We start from the raw sequence: 22,644 nt of genomic DNA, 5'->3' as shown, positions 1-22,644 counted from the left end.
CAAAGTCTTTAAAATCTACTAATGAAAGAAAATATAATCTAATAGAAAGCATTAATATATAGACAACTTGTAGCTTTAAATTGACAGATTTTGTGAGCTTATTACAAGCCCTTGAACTCCACCAAGCCTCTTCTTTCTTAACATCGATTTTGTTTCAATTAACACAGAAAAATCCATTAAACCCTTTTATATCTCTAGATTTTGGTTTTTGGTTCTTTAGGAAATAGAATCAAAACCAAAATTGAAACCAACTAGTTTCATAAAAATAAAAATTAGAATCAAAACCTATTTAAAGTAAACTGGTTTTCCATTATGAATAAGAACCACAACCAAAAGCCGGCTACCCACAATTTTGGTTTGGTTTTTTAACTCACCCCTAGGTTGAATTATCAATTATATATTGAAATTTTAAAATTTTTAAAATTACCTCAAACTTTTTTCAAATTTTCACAATCCTTAAGAAAATTATAATAACACCTCTTATATGTTTAAAAAATATTTGCACTCAAAATTTTGAAAAATTAAAATAGAAAAAATAAGAGAAAAGAATAAAAAGAATATTACAAAAAAGAGGAAAATGAAAAATAAAAAAATATATACAAAATACCCTTTTTACCTGTTCACTTAATAAAATTTATTAACCAAAATGTATGATAGTTGAGAATCTGGCTTTCTAAAAATTATAGGGTGAAAACTTATACTTCAACAAACGATGGGTGTGAATCAGACTTTTTAGCCTTTGAAATATCTTGGCAAGTCTAATACCAGAACCAGTTTTTGGACAGGGACGTTTCGGACATTTAATGGAAATATCTGAGGATGAGTTTGGCTGAGAAGATCGGGCAGAATAAAAAATTAAAAACTGAGTTTGACTTTGACACCGCAGAGAATAATCAACAAACAACAGCCGTTGATGAATAAACTTTTAACAATAAAAAAAGCAAAATGATCCATATAGTGAAAGTAGTAGGTGAGGTAGGGTGCGTGTGCGCGCACCCAACAACCACCCGAAACATTCCTAGCTACCAACCAATCGGGAATGTGTGTCTACGAATAAGCATATGTTTATTAATTTATTTGCCTGGTTATTTATATATATATATAAGAATTTCTGCAAGCTATTTTAACATTGTTTTCTTTTGATTCTTGATATTTGCCGGTAATTATATTAACTAAAATTTTTCTATGGAATGGATTAAATTTTATGATGGTGACAATTTATATATCTTATTCAATGGTATACATGTGACGTTAACTGCACAACCAAACCTTCCTTATCTTTTGAGGCGGATTTGTCATACTTCAATTAAAACCCACTCACTTATGCTTTGGAGCAAATATATCCAGGTGACACATTGTGAGGCTAACTGTTAACTAGTTTTTCGATATTTAGTAACCAAGCTATATGTGACATAGATACCTACCGAGGGATAATTAATGATATTTTGGTAATTCAATAATATCAAAAAATTTTAAATATAATTATTTTTTGGGTTAATTTGCCAATTTTAATTTTTTTCATTTGAACACAATTAAACCAGGGAAAAAAAAAAAAAAAACCCAAAGGTGAACCAGGTGGAAAACGCTGGGCCAGGCTCTAATGGCCTGATGGGTCTTAAATCTGCTGGGGATTTTTAATTATGTGCTTGTAGATTTGAGTGATTAATTGATTAAACATCATTGGTTAATTTAAATTAATAATAAATTAACATCTAATAATCATTTAAACCGTCAAAACTTATGGAAGATTGCATTAAATTTCAGATGGAACGGACACTTTCAGAGTTTTATATATCTGGCAACCATTTCTTTGTATCTTTTGCAGTCTTGCAGGCAACCTAGCAGTAGACCCATACAAATTGCTTTTCAAGGGATACAAGACAATCCTGTAATCTAACAAAACTAAAACCTGATCAGCCTCTGAAATCCGCAAAAGCACATGCTTGATAGGTGAACCAAGTAGAGTTCGGCAAATAAGTAAAACAATCACACACTAATCACTATAAACCGTAAAGATAATGAAGGGCACCGTTTATCAGACTCACCTAAAACAGAGTTACGCAGAAACAAATATAAATTATAAAGAGAAAGGACAGCACAAGCAATAAAGCATAGATAAAATACAGTGACACTCACCCCCTTTGGTTTCCTTGTCTTCAACAAATTCTAGTAAAAGAGCAAGTGTTTCAGACGCACACAGCGTGGCACCGTCACTCCTTTTGTAAGTTTTGATGGTACCACACAAGTGTGCGCCTCAAACCTTACCCTTTTCTCTTTGCCAATGAAACGGCCGCACCTCCCATGTTTACAAAGAACCAAGATTCATGAATTTATAGCGTAGTAAATACACCACAAAGGACTGGGAGGGAGAGGAAGTGAATTATAAAAATAATAATGTAGCAGGTAAAAGACAACCGGAATGGGGCCAAATGCAAGCAGAGTACAGCATTGAAATTATAAAAGTAGTGCGTTGTAATAATGCAGTGTATACTCAGCTACGTACAAAAACTGACAAGTGTGAAGCTGCGATTGTCGAGTTTTAGGCAGGGGATAGCCACAGCCACACATGGGTTGGAGTTTGTGACAGCGATCGTCCGGTATTGCCTTGGAAACCACCGCCAACCGCCTGCTTCTTACATCTGGAAATTGCATTCTTTTTTTTATTTATTCATAAATCATTTAAAATAAGGGAAGCAAAATCCTGGAACCCTAATGGATTGACTCGAATCAGAACGGGACAATATGCTTCGTGTCTTTTTCTTTCAAATTAAATTGACCTCAGCCTCATCCAAATAGCAGAAGCTTCCTCCTAACTTCGTTGTAACAATTCAATGTCATGTCATGCATGGGGTGTAATTAAATAATTTTAAATTAAAAATAAAATAATATAAATTTATGTAATAATAAATTTTTTGTTACTATATAAATTAGTCAATATTATTAATGTATATTATTTTACTTTTTATATACATTGAAAATTTTAGAGTTTTATTCATAATTTATCATGAAAAATTGGGTTCAAGAACAGGATAGAGTTTCTCAAACTTTAATTCAAACTTGGATTAAATAAGTTAAATTTATGTTAAAAATTATTTATTTTTATAAAATAAATCGAATTTGAATTAAATATAAAATAAAATTATTTTTAAGTTTAACTCGAGTCTTACTTTGTTTATCTTAAACTAACTCTTTTGAATTAAAATTGATTACAAAGTAGATTTTGTTAAGACTCAACCTATGTTAAATCCACTCTTATTAAAAAATATTTGCCATTTTCTAAATAAAGAATATTTAAATCGATTTTACTTTTCAGTTGAGTTCAAAGCTCAATTTTTCGATTTTGAATTAATTCAAACTGACTTTTTTTTGGATTATAAGTGATCTCAAACTTGGTTTTGTTGAATTGACCAAGTCCTATTTAAGAATATATGCCATTTTCGGAACAAAGAATTCTGCAAAGCTAAAAAAAAGGCCCACTAAAATAAAGGATCTTAAAAAAGAAGGCCCAATTACTTACTAACAGAAAGGGGCCAAGGGCCTTCGGAGCTATACCTAGAAGTCCAGAACAAAGACTGATTTAGGAGGCGACGAGAAGCACAGTGGGAGAGGAGTGGCAGAAAGATGGCAGGTGTAGGAGCATTTTGGGGGACTAGATTGATGGAGATAGTGAAAAAGCACGACTCTGGTGGACTCGTTTGGAAGAGAATAAAGCTTACTTCTACTCGAAAAGCCAACGCTAAGAAACGTCTTCTTCGAGTTTGGCAGGTTTCTTCTTACTCTCTCACTTGTCTTCTAGGGTTTATGCTTCACTTTTTTTTTTCTTTTAATTATTGAAATTAGTTACTGTATTGAATTAAATCAGGCCTAAATATGAATTTTAGCTATTGTATATGTTTAATATTAGTATATGTGAATTTCTATATTTTAAGCATTAAAGATCTAGCATTCTTGGTTTAAACGGGCACAGATTATTGGATTATTATGTATATGATTTAAATAGATTTTTCTAATCAGGATTTGTTCTTAAATATTTCATGAGAATTTCTCTGTGTTTTTTTCTTTTTGGCTTAATTCTGCAATTTTTTGGTAATCCAAATATATATTTGGATTGTCATATTGGCTGGATGAGTATTGTTTTACCTGGTTAGGAACTTGGAATAAATTTGTCTATTGTTTTTTAGATTTGTTTTATATAATTCTTCCTGTGTTTTAATGTGATACACAGTGGATGTTTGTGTCAAGAATTTCTTCACATTGATGTAGAATAGCTTTGGGAATCGCGGTTCTGACTGGCTGTGATAATAACTAGAAGGGCTAGGTCAACCTTATCTAGGCCTGGTAGGTGAGGTTTAGTGTTGTATAACACAAGGCTTATCAAAAGCATACTAATTTAATCTTAGAACATTTTAATTGGGTTGTAACAATCGTTATTTGATGAATAAGCATAGATACCTGAAGTTGGTGCTACCTGTGTACTGTGAAATACACAAAGACTGGAATGGGTTATTTAACTTGGTAATCTACTTGGTTAATTGGCCTTGATGCTCTGTGCAAGAACTTTCCTTGTATATCAAGCCATTGGATAGACAGTGGAACTATAGGTTGGGACAAAACCTCTAACATCTAAGGCAGATGCAGATTCTATGAAAGCCGGAAAAGCATTTAACTCCATATCCCTTCCAGTTCTAGGGTGTTAGTATACAGTGGTAGTAACTGATTTTCCAGCAAATATTAAGTGACGCTAATATCAAGTTGATAGGATAACATATAAATCCACTTATTTGACTTTTTTCTCTCATAACATTTTTTTTTCCTTGATCTACCAAGTTTTGGTACTTTTTTCTTTTGCTTGGTTCATAATTGTGTTATCTGTCAGTGATTCTGGATTTTTTGTTCATGAAATTAGCAGAATGTCTTTAAAACACCTGACTCAACCTTATGCAATGTTTTTGCTGCCGTCAGGAACATGCCGCCATGATTACTAGCCCTGCTTATTATTATTCCTGTGCCTTTATCCCAGGACTAAGGCTTACACATTGAGAGGCCCTACGACATAAATCTGTACTCCAATTCATTTATAACTCAACTATGAAATCTTCTAATTTATCTGTTGTTTGGCCACAGATTTCGCATAAATCTTGGTTCAACATATCTGATTCGAGTATTTGTGTCGGTTAACTTGTATTATGGGCTTTTGTCTGTTTCTGAAAGTTCTGGAAATGCCCTTTTATTGCAGAATGAAGCTGTCCTAAGGGCATGTGCAGAACCACCACCTTCAAAAGCTTCAGAGCCTAGTGCTGAGGGAAGTAATGAGAAAAACAGTGGGAGTAGCTGAGTTAACAGACAAACTGAGTAAGACCATTAGATGAACCTGGAGAGCAGGTCTTTTGTGATTCCTGGCCAAACGCTGCCAAATATTTTTGTTGTGTTTCTGATTAAAAATCAATTCAACCTTGTAAGCGACCTCTGTTTATCTTTAATAGAAACTAAATATTCCATTATGAGGTTCCAGTCTCCAGCAAGGAATTCTAGTGTAGCTTGTTTAATACATTGGAGCAAATTCAATTATGATATCGTATTTCCCCAACTCAGTTGATTGCTCTATTTGATATATTTACAACACTATGACCTTTAGCTATAGTTAAATCTGAAAACTCAAAAATTCTGCACGCTCATGCTACTGATTTGAGTTTTTGACTTGAGGATGAACTTATTGGCGGCTGTGGAACTTCTTATCAATGCCTTTCTTATTTCATCTTCGTTTGACCTACAAATTAACATTTGCAGAAATTTGATTTTTCGATAATGGAATTTTAACTAGAGATGTAGAGACAATGAAGATTCGTTCAGCTATCATTTATTGGATTGAATCAACTGTTTTACTTAAATGTAATGGTATGTATAGCCTTGCATCATGCAGGTCCATTTTGCTGATGGTTGGACGGATTCATTAATCTTTCAGATTGTCATAAGAAGGATAGCAGTGTATCTCGTTATAAAGATGACGTGGAACTATTTTGTATTTGAAAAACAAGAATAACCTGGGTACAAAACCACCGAGTGGGAAGTTGAAGCGCCTATATATAGGGCAGGATGAAAATCAAGTATAATTGGCTGATGAATATTTACATCTCAATATATTTGAGATTTGCAGGGATCCTGGCGGCCAACCCATCAATCCAGTAAGACTTGGCTGCGGTTCATAAAAAGATGGTTTCGATTTAAAACTACTAATTCATGATTCAAAAAAATAAAAATTTTAAATTGAAACTATTATATGACGGTTCGAAATTAGTTTGAAACCGATAATTCATAACTCCGATTCAGAATTGACATTGAACTATCGGTTTTGATTCAAAGACCCGATTTATTTTTTTAGTTAATAATTATAATAATTAAAAATAAAAAATTTTAAAAAAAAGTTTAGACTTAGTTTTTCAATTAAGCTTTTTATATATTCTCTGGGGTTTTAGAAGAATCAAACTTATGTAGTTTTCTTACTTTTGTATGTCTGATAGTCGGTGATATTTTTTTACTTTATCATTCGCCTTCATTTTTTTTACTATTAATTCTCGTCATCGAACTATTTATAGTTAAATCAAGAGGTTCTTTATTACGTAGTTAAAAGTATAAATCTAGATACATTAGCAATAATTTGTGAAGTGTGAAAGCTGAATATGCAAATTTGCATCCGTTTGAGCACCGACAGGACGTGCTTTCTCTCTTCTGTCAGCCAGGGGTAACTCTTGGGTTTCATATTCATCCGATCTCTCTTCAAGATGCAGTGCTGCACTGCGTCTGCGCGAGCTAATTGCAGAGAACCGTGCCACCATCCTGGCTAGGCATCTTGTACTTGACCGTGATCACTGACACTTGCACCACGCAATGTAAGACCTTGGAGACGCTCAGCAACAACATTGCTCCAATTCTTTCATATCTCAGCACAACAACATGTTAGGCGGCCTCACTACCACACGTTGGTTCCCTGCAAATAAAGTTTTTTTAAATTTAAAAAATAAAAAAAGTTTAACGATTTTTATTTAAATTTTATAATTTTTTTTAAATTAAGTTATTGAACCATCGGTTTATAAATCTTTAAACCGGTGGTTTAATCGTTAGTTCAATGGTTCAAAAAAAACCAAAACTGAATCATCAAAATCTGATTTCAGTTTCAATTCTGGTTTAGGTTAGTTTCAATTTTGATTTTATATTGATCAATTTCGATCTGATTCATAGGTTAAACCAACTCATGGCCAAGACTAAATCCAAGCGTTAGTTTGCCTTCCTCCACACGCAACTCTCACACATTTTTCTACTTTTTGAATACATTTAGAGCTGGATATATGTAGAATTGGTTGAGGGTTTGGGTTTAAATCAATGTTAAATTTTAACTAATTAAATTTGAATTACAGTCTTAGTTTGATAGTTGAATTTTATTTTGACTTTTTTGTCTTTTACGATGGCATTGTTTATCCCACCGTCAATCTTAGGGTAATACTGTGCATTATTTTAGTTGAGATCAAGTTGGGTATTTAATATTCGAGTCAAGTTTGAGTCGGTCAACTCAAATTCACCACCCAAAACTGCCTCCTTTTGCATAAAAAGCTTTTATGTACGTCTTGGAGACTGAAAAATCAAGACATATTTTGGTAAATTTTGAGTTGTCTTGTTGCATAAAATCTTGTGCTTGCACTGTTAGGAAGTAATTGTAGCTGAAATTTTAGTTAGGATTTTTTTAGCTTGTGGCTGAAAACTACCCTACCCCGCCCCATTCTGCAGGTTGTTGCTTTAGGTGTTAGTCAGCATTTTAATGCAATATAAAGATATAGGCAGGCAACTGCTGGAAATAGCGTTGACCATTTAGTCTCCAATTCTAGACAATTTCATTTCAAATTGGCTTAGCTTGCATTACCTGATACAACTGTTGGTTTCTTCTTATGACTATGAGTTGTTCATGTTTAGATTCCTACTTGCAGGCGACTTGCCCACCTAATTCCTTTAATTTCTTCTAACATATAAGAGCTACAACCAACAAGGCAATCATAAAGTTGATGTTGATCTTGGGTTGGATTCTATCCTAGTCAAACCCTAATGAGACTCATATAATATTAAAAAAAGAATACCCTTTTGACTAAGTTTTAACTATCTATAATTAAGAGTTTGTAATTAAGGTTAGAGTAGATTCAAATTAAATTTAAGTACAATTAAGTTCAAGATCAATTCAAATACAAAAAAATTAATTTGATTCTTTGATTTGAATCAACACTAACTTAAATATTCAAATAAGTTTTTAAACTTATCGTTTATAAAAATAACCTTAATCATTAACTTGAACTCTTATCATTTAATCCAAACTCAAATTCAGTTTGAATAATTTATATTGAATCTAATTGTATTTGAATCCCATTCTAATGAAGGGAATATATTGGTTTAGAATTTATTTGAAGATAAGGACATAGGGTGGTAGTTGCAGGGGAGGACCTTAATATCCCATAATTAAACATATCAATTGAATGTGATTAAAATAATTGGAGATGTCATTGTTGCAGAGATACTAAGCAACCCCTTGGAACTTAAAATTGTCCAGGCAAGAGTGGTTGGTTTAGGAACCGGTCAACTTGCATAATTGATAATACATTCCCTGCCCTATCTGCAAGGTATTGGATTAATGAAATGTCAAAATTACCCGCATAAATCTGTACTAATTTCTTCAAGAAATTGACCTAATCAGAAGCATCAGGTGAGGCTACATAAGGGTATAATTTTAAAGTTATGTGGTGTAAGTGAGTGGTCTACCATGACGGGCTGCCCACGTGATTGACAAATTTTCGTAACCTAAGTCAGCAATCCAATCCAATCCAATCCAATCTAATCCAATCCAAACCAAACCAAACCAATGTGTCTGTCACACAAATCCTGAAAACGAAATATTATATTTTTACAGATAGAAAGGAAAAAAAAGTGACGTGAAGAACTCCAACAGCCAGCCAAGCTTTAGGTCATTGTAAACCACTGTCGCAAGAAACTCTGTGGTCGGCTTATTTATTTTTTCTAATGCCCTTTTGCTTCTTCTTCCTCTTTGTTTTGGCCATGCTAATTATAATAATTAGGGCTCGGAGTTTGGACCAAAGAAATCTTAGTATAAATGAAAAAAATTAGATTCCTTTTTATAAATGATTTAAGTTCAAATTTTTATAAATATTTGAGTTTAAATTATTGTTGAACCAATTGTTTTTTAGTCAAGTTAGAATCTGAACTCATCAATCTGAAGTTTATTTTCCTAAATTTGAATCGATTTGAGTTGTATTTTATTTCAAATGTGTTGAAAAAAATCGAGTTCAAACATCTTTTAATTTTAATTTGATTTGAATAAAAAATAGTTCAGTTCAAGTTTAACAAACTAAAATTTAAGTAATTCGAATTTGATTTGAATAAAAATAGTTTAGGTCGGTTTGGCTTGAATTAATTACTCAAATTCATAACTTGAGTTTGCGATTCATTAATAAAATAATATTATTTTATATAATAATAGACAAAATGATATTATTTTGTTTAACATAATTCAAATTAAATAAAACTATTTTTTGACTCGTAAGCTAGATTGAATTAAACTTTCTCTAACTATAGTTTAACTCAGTTTTAGAAACAAGTTAACTCTTTCAATTCAAACTCAATTTTAATTCAAGTTAAATTAAATAAACTTAAATTGACTTTTAAAACCAAACTAGCTCGATTCGAGTGTAACACTAGTATGGTCGTTGATTATTATTGTTTGAACAGACTTTTTTAAAAGATTGTTTTTCAAGTAGCTTTTTATACACTAAAAAATATAATATAATAAAATTGATTTAAATATTCAAATTTAAATTGATTTGTGTAAGTTTAAAATTAAATTATTTTTTAACCAAATTCAGCTTATTTCAGCTTACGGAAACCTCACTTTAAATTAATTTTATATATATATATATATATAATTTATTTAAAGGAATAATTTTATTCATGGACTTGAGCTCTCAAATTTCGGACAATTAAAAGGGTTTTTCTTCTTAAATAGTATATAATTAAATTTATGCCGTCTTTTGTCAATCTGAAATCCACTTGGCATCATTTAAACGTCTTTTGTCAATCTAGCGTTTGCATAAGATATCATTTATTTATTTATTTTTCCAAGGAGGTGACAACCCCACCTTACAAGTTTTCGTTTTTAATTAATTAATATTTATTATTTTTACGAATGAATCAATTAAATGGCTATTATTATTATTTTATTTTTATCAAAATTTCATCCTAGATCATAATTTAAAGTGTTCATTGAGTCAACTATACAACTGGGTTGTGGCTGCTTCTTGCATGTTTGACACGTGTACTACACATGCAGTGAAAGCTTCAATTACATTTATTTACTTAATTCCGGAGCTTGTTGGAGAAAGGAAAGAGAAGAGAATCTTGAATTCCTAAGTTTTTTCTATTTAAGAGAATATATATTACCGTTGGATGGTAGAGTGTTTCCTAAAAAAGTAATCAATAGAAAGAAGTGACAGTTGTTTGTGTGCTTTAAGACGCCAAATATATTTGTCATTTGACACTTATTTTATGTCCTATTTTATACAATGAGAAATTATAATTATCGATCATAATTTTATTTTTATATAATCAATTTAAAAAATTTATATTTTAAAATTATAATGAATAAATAAAAGGAAACACATGATACACTTGATAGACATTATATAAATTTAAATATAGATTTTTTAATAATAGATTAAACTATATTAAAACTTAAAAAAAAAATAGATTTAATTCTTTATTCACAATCTTATTGTAACAACCAGAAATTTTTGGCAGGATCGCACAAGCAATCTTAAAAACTTCAATCTCTTGAAAAGCCATTATACAGTATTCACCAATTTTCAAATGCTTCCAGGCTGTCCCGTCCCATCCCGTCCTTGCTCAGGAATCGATTTCTTCCAGCTCTCAACTTTCACCAACTGGTCCTGTAAAATTCAAAATTTTTAGTTGGCTCTAAGGTCCTTTATCAGCATTCCCACCTACCCTCCCCTATAACTTTTGTATTATTGTTAGATGAAGATGACCACTGTAACAAATGTTGTAGAATATACGTAAAGAATGTCTGCTCCTCCGAACCCATTTGTCAATTTTGTAGATAAAAATGGTGGAGAGTGTGTATGAAGGTTTTGACCTGGAGCAGGAGGCTCAGATTCTTCGAGATTCGATTCTAGTTGAGATATATATAGTGAAGTGTCAAAGAATTGGGTTCCCTTGGAGTAAAATCTTTGCCTTTTTCCTATATGGAAAATCAGAACCTCGTGCAAAGCTGATTTTGCAAAGATCATATGCTTATTCTCCTTCTCCTTTCGAAGGACTTGTCTTTTAACAAAGCTAAAAAATATATATGTATATGTTATACATGTGTGTGTGTGTACCTTTTTTTTCAGACCACTTTATCAGTCTTTAATAATTTTTATCTTTCTCTTTTGTGAATCATTTGCCTTTTAGTATCGAATAGGTTATTGGACAGCTAAAACAATCTTTTCAGAGAAAATTTTCCCTGCTAAAAATTTTAGGAGAGAAATAAGAACATAATGAGATCCGGGATTTATTGATGATTACAGTCAAGTTGACTTGAATTTGTTAAAATACATTGCTCTTTGAAATTACTGATAACAACTAATGCAGTTGTTTTTTTGGAGGCTTTTCTTCCATTGAGATCTCGTTCTGTAAATTGATAATCTGAGACAACAAAGTTGAGACTTAAATGACCAAACAATGGATTGCAAAATGCTTATTCTGACTTTTTTTTTTTTTGATCGGAAGACCAGCAATTACTGGTACAGCCAGTACAAAAGAGGGAAATTATAATTTATTTGTTTACTGTTTTCTTCTGAAATAAAGGAAGCTATTGCAACTGCTCTCTTCGTGACCATCTGATTCAGTGGAAGAAATTTCAGTGATTCCACTTGTCCCTGAAGAAGAAGAAAAAGAAGGAGCCAGATTCAAATCAGCTCTTTCTTTTTTCATAAAATCATAGAGAACAGGCTTGATGGTCCTCGATTTACGGCTTCCTTTAGCATTGCAAGTCTCCTCATCTTCATTTTTAGAACTTCTTTTCTTCAAGAATATCCGGCATAGAACCCAATTTTCGACCACCATCACAGGGCTCTGCACATATCTTAATTAAAATTATAAAATGATCCAATGAAGCATAAGTTGAAAAGCTCTGAAACTTGCAATCTGTTGGACTTTTAAGATTGAAAACTCACCTGGTTTGAGCTTTTATTTTGAGTTGTCTCCGAACCAACAAGCCTATATTCATGCATAACCCAATCGGTTCTTGAACCATGCGGTGGCTTCCCCCCATAAAAAACCAAAGTTTTTTTCATGCCCACAATTTGGTTGCCCCTGGAAGTTACAATTTGCTTGTCAAGTCCAGTGGCCTTCCAATAACCAGAGCCAGTAGCTCTATTGGATCTGTTCCCATTTGGGTATTTTGCTTCCCTCGTGCTAAAAAAGTACCTCTCTTGCTCCAAATCACCTAAACCCAAAATAAAAACCCCTATGTATCATCAAACAACTTCTTTTAATCTTTAGGCCAAATTAAAGGCATGTAAACTCACTAACCTGGCAAATCCCAAGGATCAGACTTGCAGACATCAACTTCAGGAATTATAGAAGCAGGCAAGGGGAAAGCAAAAACCTTGCGCTTCAAATACTGAACAACCAACTCTTCATCAGTGGGATGAAAACGGAATCCCGGTGGCAATCTTAAAACTCCATTTTTGACAAAATTAATCTTTTCCATCTTCAAAAAAGCACACGCCACTTGAAGCAAGAAAGCCTTTGTACTTGTAGCAGCAACACAACAGCAGCAGGCAGTTCAAAGTGTCGAAACCCAATTGAGGCAGAATCCAAAGTAAGTGATGTAAACTTCTTATACACCCATCAAACTAAAAGAAAGACAAAATAATAAAAACCAATCAACCAAACAACAAGAACAAGAACAAGAAACAATGACTGAAAAGAAAGAAAAGGGTGCAGAGATTGGCGAGGAGTGCAGACTGAGAAGGAAAATTTGTGGGTTTCCTTATACCAATGGAGAGAAGAACAGGGTGGAATAAATAAGGACGAACCCCGTATGGCGTAAACAAGACTCAAACTCCTTTATCTTTGACATTCACATTATCATCAAGAATACGTTTAAAGCAGTTAAATTTGGGTCTCTGCGAAAAGGTTAAAGTTTTTAATTGAAACGAAACCGAATCCATCTAATGCTTTTTAGCTCTTTCAGCTTAGTTGTCTTCGACCTTTGTGTATGGGAATTACCGAAGCTGTCAAACGTTTCCTTTTCCATGTCCTCTCCTTATAAAATTACTATTGCACCCTTCTTCCTTAGCCATTATTATTTTCTAAAATTTGAAAAAACTTTTTTAAATACCGAATTATCAAATTTTCTTTTAAATGAAAAAATCAAATTTTGTTTTTTATTGTTAAAGTGATTAAACTTTCTAATTTTTTAATTAAGGGGATAAAATTTTTACTATAGAATTAAGTATACTAAGCTGTCATTTGACTTTAAATAATTTTAAAGAAAATTGATGTAGTTTTTTTTTTTTAAATTGAAAACACTAAAATAAATATATCATGTGACATTGACATATTCAATGGGTTGGATAGATCTAAGACACGATTTAATTAATTGAAAAAAATGGGACATGATTTATTGAAAAAAAGTACAACAGTTAACATCAATAAATATCATTCTAATTTTAAAAAATTTAAATAAATATGATGTTAAATTAAAAAAATTGTAAGAAACACATAATGCACATATAAATGTTAGACTTTTTTTTTTTTCTGATAGAATAAAGGTTTAGATTTTAATTGAAAATTTTAAAACTACAATCTTTCAATACAAAAAAAAAAATTGGTCGGTAAAAAAATATCTTGATCATTATTTATATATTAAAACAAAAGATTTACATATTAATTTTTTGTAGTGTTACAAGTTAAACTCATTTTTGTAAAATAAAATATAAATTTGCTCTATTTAATAATAAAATTTAAAAAATTGATCCTTTTTATAAAAACAAAATTTCGATTGCTTGATTATGAAAAATAATTTAGTGTTGTTATTTTTATTATTAAATAATACATATTATCTTAAAATAATATCAAGTTTTTTATGCTTAAGAAATTATTAGACGGAGATGGGGGCATTTTAGTGATTTAGGAAAAAGAGACGGAATAGAGTTGGGGGCTTGTAAGGGTGATGTCACCTTATGTCATGCTTACAGCTGTACGTTATCAATCTTTTAATTAGGATGAAATTACAAAACTAACCCTCAAACTTCTGTTTGAGCGATCAGATAAGGAGAACCAGATTTTATGGTTAGTTTAGCTGCTTGTTTTTAGGATTCAACATCGCTACACTTTCACGAAATGTCTGCTGTTTTACTGAAATGACAATTTTGTCCGTAACGATACATCTATTCGCATTCTTGACCTTACCATGCTTCATAAGCCAAAACTAATTCAATCTTTAAAAAAAATAAATGAATAAATTCACTTCGAATGCCAAATTGGTGAAATTGAATGACTAATTGATATATTATGGGAATTTCAATAATAATTACATGCTTTTATAAATTCAAGAAAGTCAACCCTACAAGTTTTATAAATTTTAAAAAATAAATTTTAAGTCGTCGAATAAAATATAATACCTAAATTTAAAAAAATAGTATAATTCTCTTCATAAAATTACATCAAGACTCATGTTCTTAACATTTTTTTCCTTTATCATATGTATCTAATAATAGATTCAATTTAAATTATTCGAGTTAAATTGATTTGAATATTTAAATCTAAATTAAATCAGATAAATTTAAAATTAAATTATTTTCAAACTATTCTTAAACTATCTTTTTCATGTTTTTAATATTTTTCTCCTTCCATACATATTGAATGAGCATTTTATAAGTTTCCGTGAGACATTTGTATTCGAATTAACAATGTCTAGTACATGATTTGTTGGGCATGGAACAAAAATTTGATTAATAGAAAATTCGCTGGTCCATAATAACAATATTTAAGTTTATAATTGAGTATAAAAATATGCATAGAAATTAACTCAAAATATAAATAAATTAAATAAAGGAATATTACATGTGAGTACTAATCGGTTGAGTTAGATCCAAACGAAATTAGGTTAGTTTTTGCTTGATGTTCAACTTGTAATTAGTTGAATTTGAGTTTGAATAACTCCAATTTAAGTTCGAGTCAAGTTAACTCAAATCTAACAAATTGTTAAAAATTATTAATAAATTCATTTACTTTTTTCTGAAATAATTTTTAATCATCATCATCATCTTCAGTGGTCCTCTTCTTCTTGTTTGATGTTTTTTTATAATTTTTTTTTTTTGTAATCTCATTACCAACTTAAATGAGTTTGAGTTTGAACTAAACTTCTTAAATTATAACTAAACTTAAATTGACCTTTATTTAGGATCGGTTCAAGTCTAATCTATCATTACAAATGAGTAAAGAAAGTAAAGAAAATATGTTATGATATGCTACAAATCAAAAAATAAAAATGGTGAAGCATATTCATATGGAGATATGGGCCTATATAGAAGCTACCAAAAATCAAATATACCAAACATAAAATACTTTGATTATTAATAACATGATTATTATTTTGGTAATATTATATGTATATATTTTTTATATATAATTTGAATACAAAGATAATATATTATCATATGATTAAATATTATTTTATTTTTATTTTAAAATTATTTAATCATATAATAATATATTGTTTATATACTTAAATTATATATTAGAAATATATACACAAAATTTTATTGATATTATTTTTATAGGAATATAATCACATTCATATCTGTGGATACGAATGTTTATTTGCACAAATAAAGGAAAAAAGGAACACCTCTATGTAATAAGAAGAATCCTATGGTATAGATCTAATCAAAACACAAAAAAATAAAAATAAATAAAAAACAAGGTTTAAAATTGTTTATGATAAAGAATAGGGACATACGTGTTAGATTGTCTTGTAGAATCAATGAACCAAATTAAGATGCTCGTATATATGGAGGGGGTCATTGATATTGACAAGTCATTGAATAATTCTCCCATTTGGGGGATGTTTTGCCATTGCCCACCATAAGTAACGATGGATGTGATGTAATGTGAATCAAATTAGACTTAAATTGTGGTTTATTTTAACAATAAAATTATATGTATTTATTTTGGGTATATAAATATATACATATTTATATATATCATCATATGATTAAATAATTTTGAATTAAGAATAAAATAATAACCAATCATATGATTACATATATAAATATATATATATTTATGTATTTAAAATAGATACACATAATATTACTCTTATTTTAATTTAAATTGAAAAAAATTTTACCTCAATATTAATGTGTCATCGATGTTACCTATTGAAGTTTTTTCTCGTTGCTGATTTTTTTACTTATACATTAATACATTAATTATAATTTAAATATATATAGGAGTAAAATTGGTTAAAAAAAAGGGAGGGTATTATTGCATTTAAAAGAGAATACGGCCTTGCGACAGGTGGGTGAGGGAATAAAGGATAAGGGACCTACTTGCCTCAAAAACGACGGGCACCCACGTCGGATTCGGGTAGCTGACAAAAATGCCACCTTCAAGTGATGCCCCATCTCAAGATTTTCTAAATCTTCTTGTCTCACTATTTCGGATCAGGTGGAGAATTTTAGGGGGAATCTCTTTCCGAGAAGACACATATGCCCTTCCATCCCACTTTTACATTGATTTTTTTTTAAACGAAAAATGCTTATTTAACTCACATTATATCAAATAGATAAAAATTAAATTAAATTAATTTAAATTTATTTTAACTTAAATAAACTCAAAATAGACTTGTTTTAATTAATCTTAAATTTGAGTTTGAAAATATTCAATTTATAAATTTAAAAAAATTTGATTTGAATTAATTAAAATAATATTATTTAAACTAATATATATTAAAATAATATATTTTTTGTCAACTTTTGGCTTGACTAAAATACCAAACTGAGCTCAAATTGGTGCTATAGCCAAACCAAACCCATCAAAATAAAATTTTAATCTTAATATATCCCCGCAATTTCCCAACTTATGTACCTTTGCTACTAAAGCTGTCCCAAAGTGCCTTGCATTACTATTTGCTACTTTTTTTTTTTTATTTTATGTTGTGGGTACGAAAGTCTTTTCACCTGATCTTCCATAAAATAAAGAGGCTTTGGACTGAACAGGTAATGAAAAGCTTAAAGCACTTAATCATGCAATAATAATAATAATGAAATTAAGAGTGATTGGATACCATGTCACTGTTGCACTAATACAGTTTAAAGCACCGAAAAGAATATATAAACTTGTCCCTTAAAGCTGACAAGGTAATGCCATTATTGTAATATTGGATATGTAATAAGGGTAGTAAAGAGACAGAAAGTAAAGTGGGATGTAACGCGGGACAGCTGAGATTTAGTTAAAATAGCGCTTCAAACATTGACAAAAGAAAATGCCCGATTCCGTAGGGAGAAGGGAAACTCCATTCACAAGGACTAAATCGAAAAGTGCAAATGTTTAAGATACCCTTTACGTGAAGCTTTGAGGATAGCTTGAGTTCGTCAAACTAACGTTTAAGAACGTTTAAACTTTGATTGGATAAATCTTTTAAGTTTGACTTGTATTATAATTCAGGATTATAATTCATTTGTGTGATTTAAATTTATAACTTTACATTATTTTCTCTATCATTAAAAAAAGTCATTTTAATAATAATTAATATAATATTATTTTATTAATTTTATAATTTAACTTGATTCGAATTATAATTAAAAGTAAATCAAACTAAATTAAATAATTAATTTATAAATTATGTTGAATTAACCTTTTTTTAATTAATATTCGATTTAAATTTAATTACTACATATTCAAATTGATATTTCTCAAACCGAGCTAACTTTTTGAAGGGTCCAACCTAATGCTCCACCTGAGCAAACGGTAATAGAAACAAAAGAAAAGTCGGGTTTCGTGAGCCGAATTGCGGCTCCGATTTTTGCATACTTTCTTTTTTAAATAAATAAATAAATAATTGAATTGCCCCTGTTAAGAGTCAAAAGGAGTTTGCGTGTGGGCGTCGAAGACGGTTTGAGGGAATAAGAGAGAAACGTCAACGGGTACAATTATTATGTTTTGAGTAAAATATGTTGTTTAGTGGAAAATGTGTTTGTGCTCTTTCAATCAATTTTTACAATTTTAACCTTCTTTTCTCTAACAACGACCCCTTTAGTTTGGTATAATTGATCCATTGGTCACTTTTCTTATTTTATTTATGGTTTTCCCTCTTTTAGGTTGCCCTCCTTAGAAGCATCCCATTTCTTGATTTGTAAATTTATATAGGAATATTTTTTAACTTCTAAATATTCCAACAAAACTCTATTATTATAAGTTTGTCACTTAATAATCATAGCAAATAGACTAATATTGTTGAAATAATAGTTAGAGTCAATCTTTGTCGATCTGATTAAAGATAGGTTTAAGTTTTGATTAATCTAATTGATAATTTAATTAAATAAAATATTAGTTAAGTGGTATAGCGTATATCACTAACACATATAAATTCTGTTTAAAATAGAGATATCAATTTGATAAATCAAACCAAATCTTTTGTTTGAGATGAAAAATGAATTTTTTAATAAATTTCACAAACAATAATGACAATAGATATATCGTCGACTCGTCATTTTATCAGTTTATTCCCTCTTTTATATATCTTATAACTTTTTAAAATTAATTTATCATTAAAAAATTTGAATTATTATTAATATATTCAAATACCCAATAAATATTTTATTTTTTATTTAAAAATAAAGATAATAATTCATTATCATTTTTTTTATCAAAAAATGGGAAAAGGTCTTTTCATCGGAACAAAGAGAAAAATTAAAATATTTGACATTTCTTTACTCTGTTTAAGACTTAATAATTAAAATTTTGTTTTATCTTTTAATTTAATATATAATTGAACTATCTATATTTTTTACAATCGAATTTCAATAATTATAAAATTATATAAATTATAATTATTAACATCAGCACGACAGTTTAACTGGATTGGCCGAACATTTCTTATTCTTTATTTCAATCATTCATATTTTAAATTTTTGGGCATCGTGTGTCATGTTGAAAGTGGTTACTTTCCTTATTCACATTGACTACGATATCAATATATAATTATTAAATTAAAAAAAAAAAAAAACTGTGATTCCTGAAACTGGAGTTTCGTGCAGCACATTCAAAAAGATCAAAGTCACAAGTTGATCTAATCTTTGTCCCCGGAAAATATAGAATAATATAAGAATGATCTCATGCTGTTCTTTTATATATATATATAAAGAAATAAAACCCACAAGCAATAAGCAATCATATATTATACATTGTATATTCCCACTTATACATCAATGCATGAATCACTTTCTTATTATATAATTTTTTTTCTATGCTTTTTTTTGTATTTTAAAAATGTAATATGCCCAATTATAAGAGCATTTCTATAACAAAAATGGAGGCGAAATTCAAAAGCCACCATAGATTTCAAAGTTGGCCCATGTGTTGTTTAGTCATTTCTTTGCCTTTAACAAGTCGTATCTTCTTTTTTTTTTACCATGGATTATCGGCTTGATTTCTTCAGTTTAAAGCAAGATTTGTCAACATTCAGAGGCAAGCCCATATGGGATTTTTCTCAATAGTTGAACAGAAAATAGATAGTCACGAGTTGAAGAATGAAGATGATGATGGAGCCTTGCCGATGGGACTTCTATTTTATATAAATAAACCTGCTTTACTTTACTACGCAAACTTTATAATCAGACCCGTGCCCGCAAGGCCTCAGACATTTATTTGATTTCCATTAAATTTTGCAACTGTCGGGTCCAACCCGGCAAGCAATTTTTACCAATTTTCCTAGGCCAGGATACGAGTGGACCCACCTAGCCTGAACATTAGGGCTAAACCCAAATTGACTTAACTTATTTTGATTCGCCGTAATTTGAATTAAGATGAGCCAAACTCAAATTAAATTTAATTTGAGAGAGTTAGCTTATTTTTTTAAATTGAGTCGAATTTAAATTAAAGAGTATTTAACTCCTTTTGGATTGTGATCCGGATAAATAACTTAATTTGATTCAAATTTAGCTAACAGATCAATTTAAATTATGTCAAAAAATTATCAAAATAATATTATTTTATTAATAAACCGTTAATTAGAGTATATTTTCAAACTTTGAACTTTGGATCAAATCAAACTTGAATTATCTTTAACTTTAACTCGAATTACCCTTACTGAACATGAGTTTACTCAAGTTCAATTTAGATACATAATGGAATGGTTCAAGCTTAGCTTAAATTTGTTGTAGTGAGATTTAAAAAAGTTTTAGTTTTATTTGAGTTTATTGAACGAAAAATTAGAAAAGTTCAAACTTGACTCAAGGTGGAAGTTCAAAACTCGAAATTAAATCATATTCATGGCTTGTTTTAATAATGATTAGAATGATGTCGTTTTAAATGTCAAAACAATATTGTTTTATCAATTTTTAACTTGATTTTGATTTGAATTATGATAATGTTTGAATCAAATCGAATCGAACTCTCCCAATCAGAGTTCAACTCACTTTCTAAATAAACTAATAACTCTAGCTGACACTCAATTTAATCGCACTCAAGCGGAGTCTAGCCCAAACATTTTCTTCAAAAAGAATTAGGCAAAGTGAGAAGTGTCAATGGCAGCCATTCAATAATTAATCCCACAACTTGCTGGAAAAAGGTTAGAGCATGCGTGCGATATTCTTCAACCTCAACATAAGTTGCCAAAATGGGATGGTCTTTAAATTAAATTAACACTAATTCAAACCAATAATAATATTCTTCAGGACTTCAACCTAGCTAGCTAGCTACCAAATTAAAAACGTGTCTTCATCTCTTCCCTTCCTTTAGAGACTAACCCATCTCCTGATTTTGATGCTTGTACGTATAATCGTACGTACCTGCAATTTTATATAGTAGAAAAATTAAGTTTGAAACAGAAAAGTTGCTTTCATTCAGCTGCTGCTTGGAATCTGAAGCCGTACTTCACAGAAACTTGGTTTTGAAAAGTTCCCCAACTGGCTTGGCTTCAGCTTTCATGTCAACTTCACATAGAAAGTTCCTTTTTTGACCTAATGGGTATGAACTAATAACGTTAAAAAGAGAAACCCTTACAGTCACTGTACACGGTTCGAATCCACGCCCTCTTACTCAAGTTACCTTTGGAGCTTCTTGCTCAGTAGCTTCCCTTCTTCTTCAAAACTTACAAGCTACAAATTCTGTTCCGATGAGCAAATTGCATCTGTCTTTTTACCTTTATTCCAGCTTTTCTTTTTATGTAATGTGGGTGCATTGATGCTGCTTTATTATATGCCTTTGCTATAGAAAAAGCAACTCTACAACTGCTCCTTTGCTGCTCCAACACTAACACTTTTGCAGTGTTCGTGCATTGCTTTTCTTTTTGTGGGTCATTAAACAATTCCACTCAACTTTACGGTTCAAATTTTAGCTCTGTTCTATGTTTGATTTGCTTTAGTATTTATTTGGGATGGGCTCAAGGTGGAAGTTCTTTTGATATAGCTAGGCCAGAAAATTCAGGGCCAGAGGAAATCCATTTTGGGTGCTTCTTTCTTTCTTTTTTTTTTTTTTTTTGAGTGGGGCAGTTTTGACTGAACTAAGGTTGGATTTAACACCGAATTGTTTAAATTCAAATTTAAACTTATATCAAACAACTTAAATTCGAGTTTAGTATTAAGTTTGTTTTTATAAAATAAGTCAAGTTTGAATTAATATGAACATTTGAATTCAATTTGATCATGATTGAATTTGAAATAAAATTGTTTTTAAATTGATAATCTAATATTGAGTCTTATCTAATCAATTTTAAATTGCTTTTTTTTTTTGTTTAAACCAATTTCAAATCATATCTTGTTCCGACTCCACCTAGATTGAATCCCACCTCGTAACCAGACATAATAAAGAGTAGAGTAATTGACACGTCACTAATAGACCAAAAAAGCCCAAATTCTTTAGACACTATTTCAAAGTTTAAAAATAATTTTTATCTAAAAGAGTTTTCCTAATTCTGATAACATAATACAATTAAATTATACTACCAATACTAAAAAAACTACAATAAATTTATATGTGAAGAAAGGAATAATATAAAAAAAAATTATAAGATAATGGTAAAATAACAAGAAATTTTATAACAAAAAGTTTGAAAAATTTACCCATGTATTTTTGAGATATTATTTTGGGATTTAATGCTTGTTCTCTGTACATATACCACAACTAGCAATTAAATAAGATCAGGGAACTAAAATCGTGCAGGAAATATTTCAATGTATATTGGATTGGACCGTCGTCGGCTACTTAATCCCAGGACCGGGTCACCGAGAGCTCTGCCTTTTTCGGTGCACGCTTCCAAGCCCATTGGACCCATGATTTCCCGTGTCTAAAGAATTTGCTTTC

At 30.2% G+C, this 22,644-nt stretch overlaps 1 protein-coding gene and 1 long non-coding RNA gene across 2 annotated transcripts; both read right to left on the bottom strand.

Moving 5' to 3' along the window:
• Positions 1–1,722: 1,722 nt before the first annotated feature.
• Positions 1,723–2,807, bottom strand: LOC123213352. Its single transcript, XR_006501689.1, has 2 exons — positions 2,137–2,807; positions 1,723–2,045 (listed from the first exon to the last, which is right to left on the bottom strand). It is a non-coding gene; the product is annotated as an uncharacterized LOC123213352 (long non-coding RNA).
• Positions 2,808–11,593: 8,786 nt separating this feature from the next.
• On the bottom strand, positions 11,594–13,202 carry LOC123215013 (NAC domain-containing protein 83-like). The gene is made up of 3 exons (XM_044635045.1): positions 12,640–13,202; positions 12,282–12,553; positions 11,594–12,180 (listed from the first exon to the last, which is right to left on the bottom strand). The coding sequence occupies exons 1-3, from the start codon at positions 12,818–12,820 to the stop codon at positions 11,890–11,892; spliced, it is 744 nt and encodes a 247-aa protein (XP_044490980.1). The 5' UTR covers positions 12,821–13,202; the 3' UTR covers positions 11,594–11,889.
• Between the last annotated feature and the right edge of the window lie 9,442 nt (positions 13,203–22,644).

The sequence above is a fragment of the Mangifera indica genome, chromosome 4 (genome assembly GCF_011075055.1).
Source record: "Mangifera indica cultivar Alphonso chromosome 4, CATAS_Mindica_2.1, whole genome shotgun sequence".
In the NCBI taxonomy this organism is placed as follows: domain Eukaryota; kingdom Viridiplantae; phylum Streptophyta; class Magnoliopsida; order Sapindales; family Anacardiaceae; genus Mangifera; species Mangifera indica.
Note: the sequence above shows the minus strand (reverse complement) of the source record. Positions and strands in the feature narration are given on the sequence as shown.

Excerpts from the sequence above, each read along its gene's own strand:
- LOC123215013 (XM_044635045.1), bottom strand. The coding sequence starts at position 12,820 with ATGGAAAAGATTAATTTTGTCAAAAATGGAGTTTTAAGATTGCCACCG. Across the intron at positions 12,554-12,639 it reads TGATCCTTGGGATTTGCCAG|GTGATTTGGAGCAAGAGAGG; the intron begins GTTAGTGAGTTT and ends TTTTGGGTTTAG. Across the intron at positions 12,181-12,281 it reads AAAATAAAAGCTCAAACCAG|AGCCCTGTGATGGTGGTCGA; the intron begins GTGAGTTTTCAA and ends AGATATGTGCAG.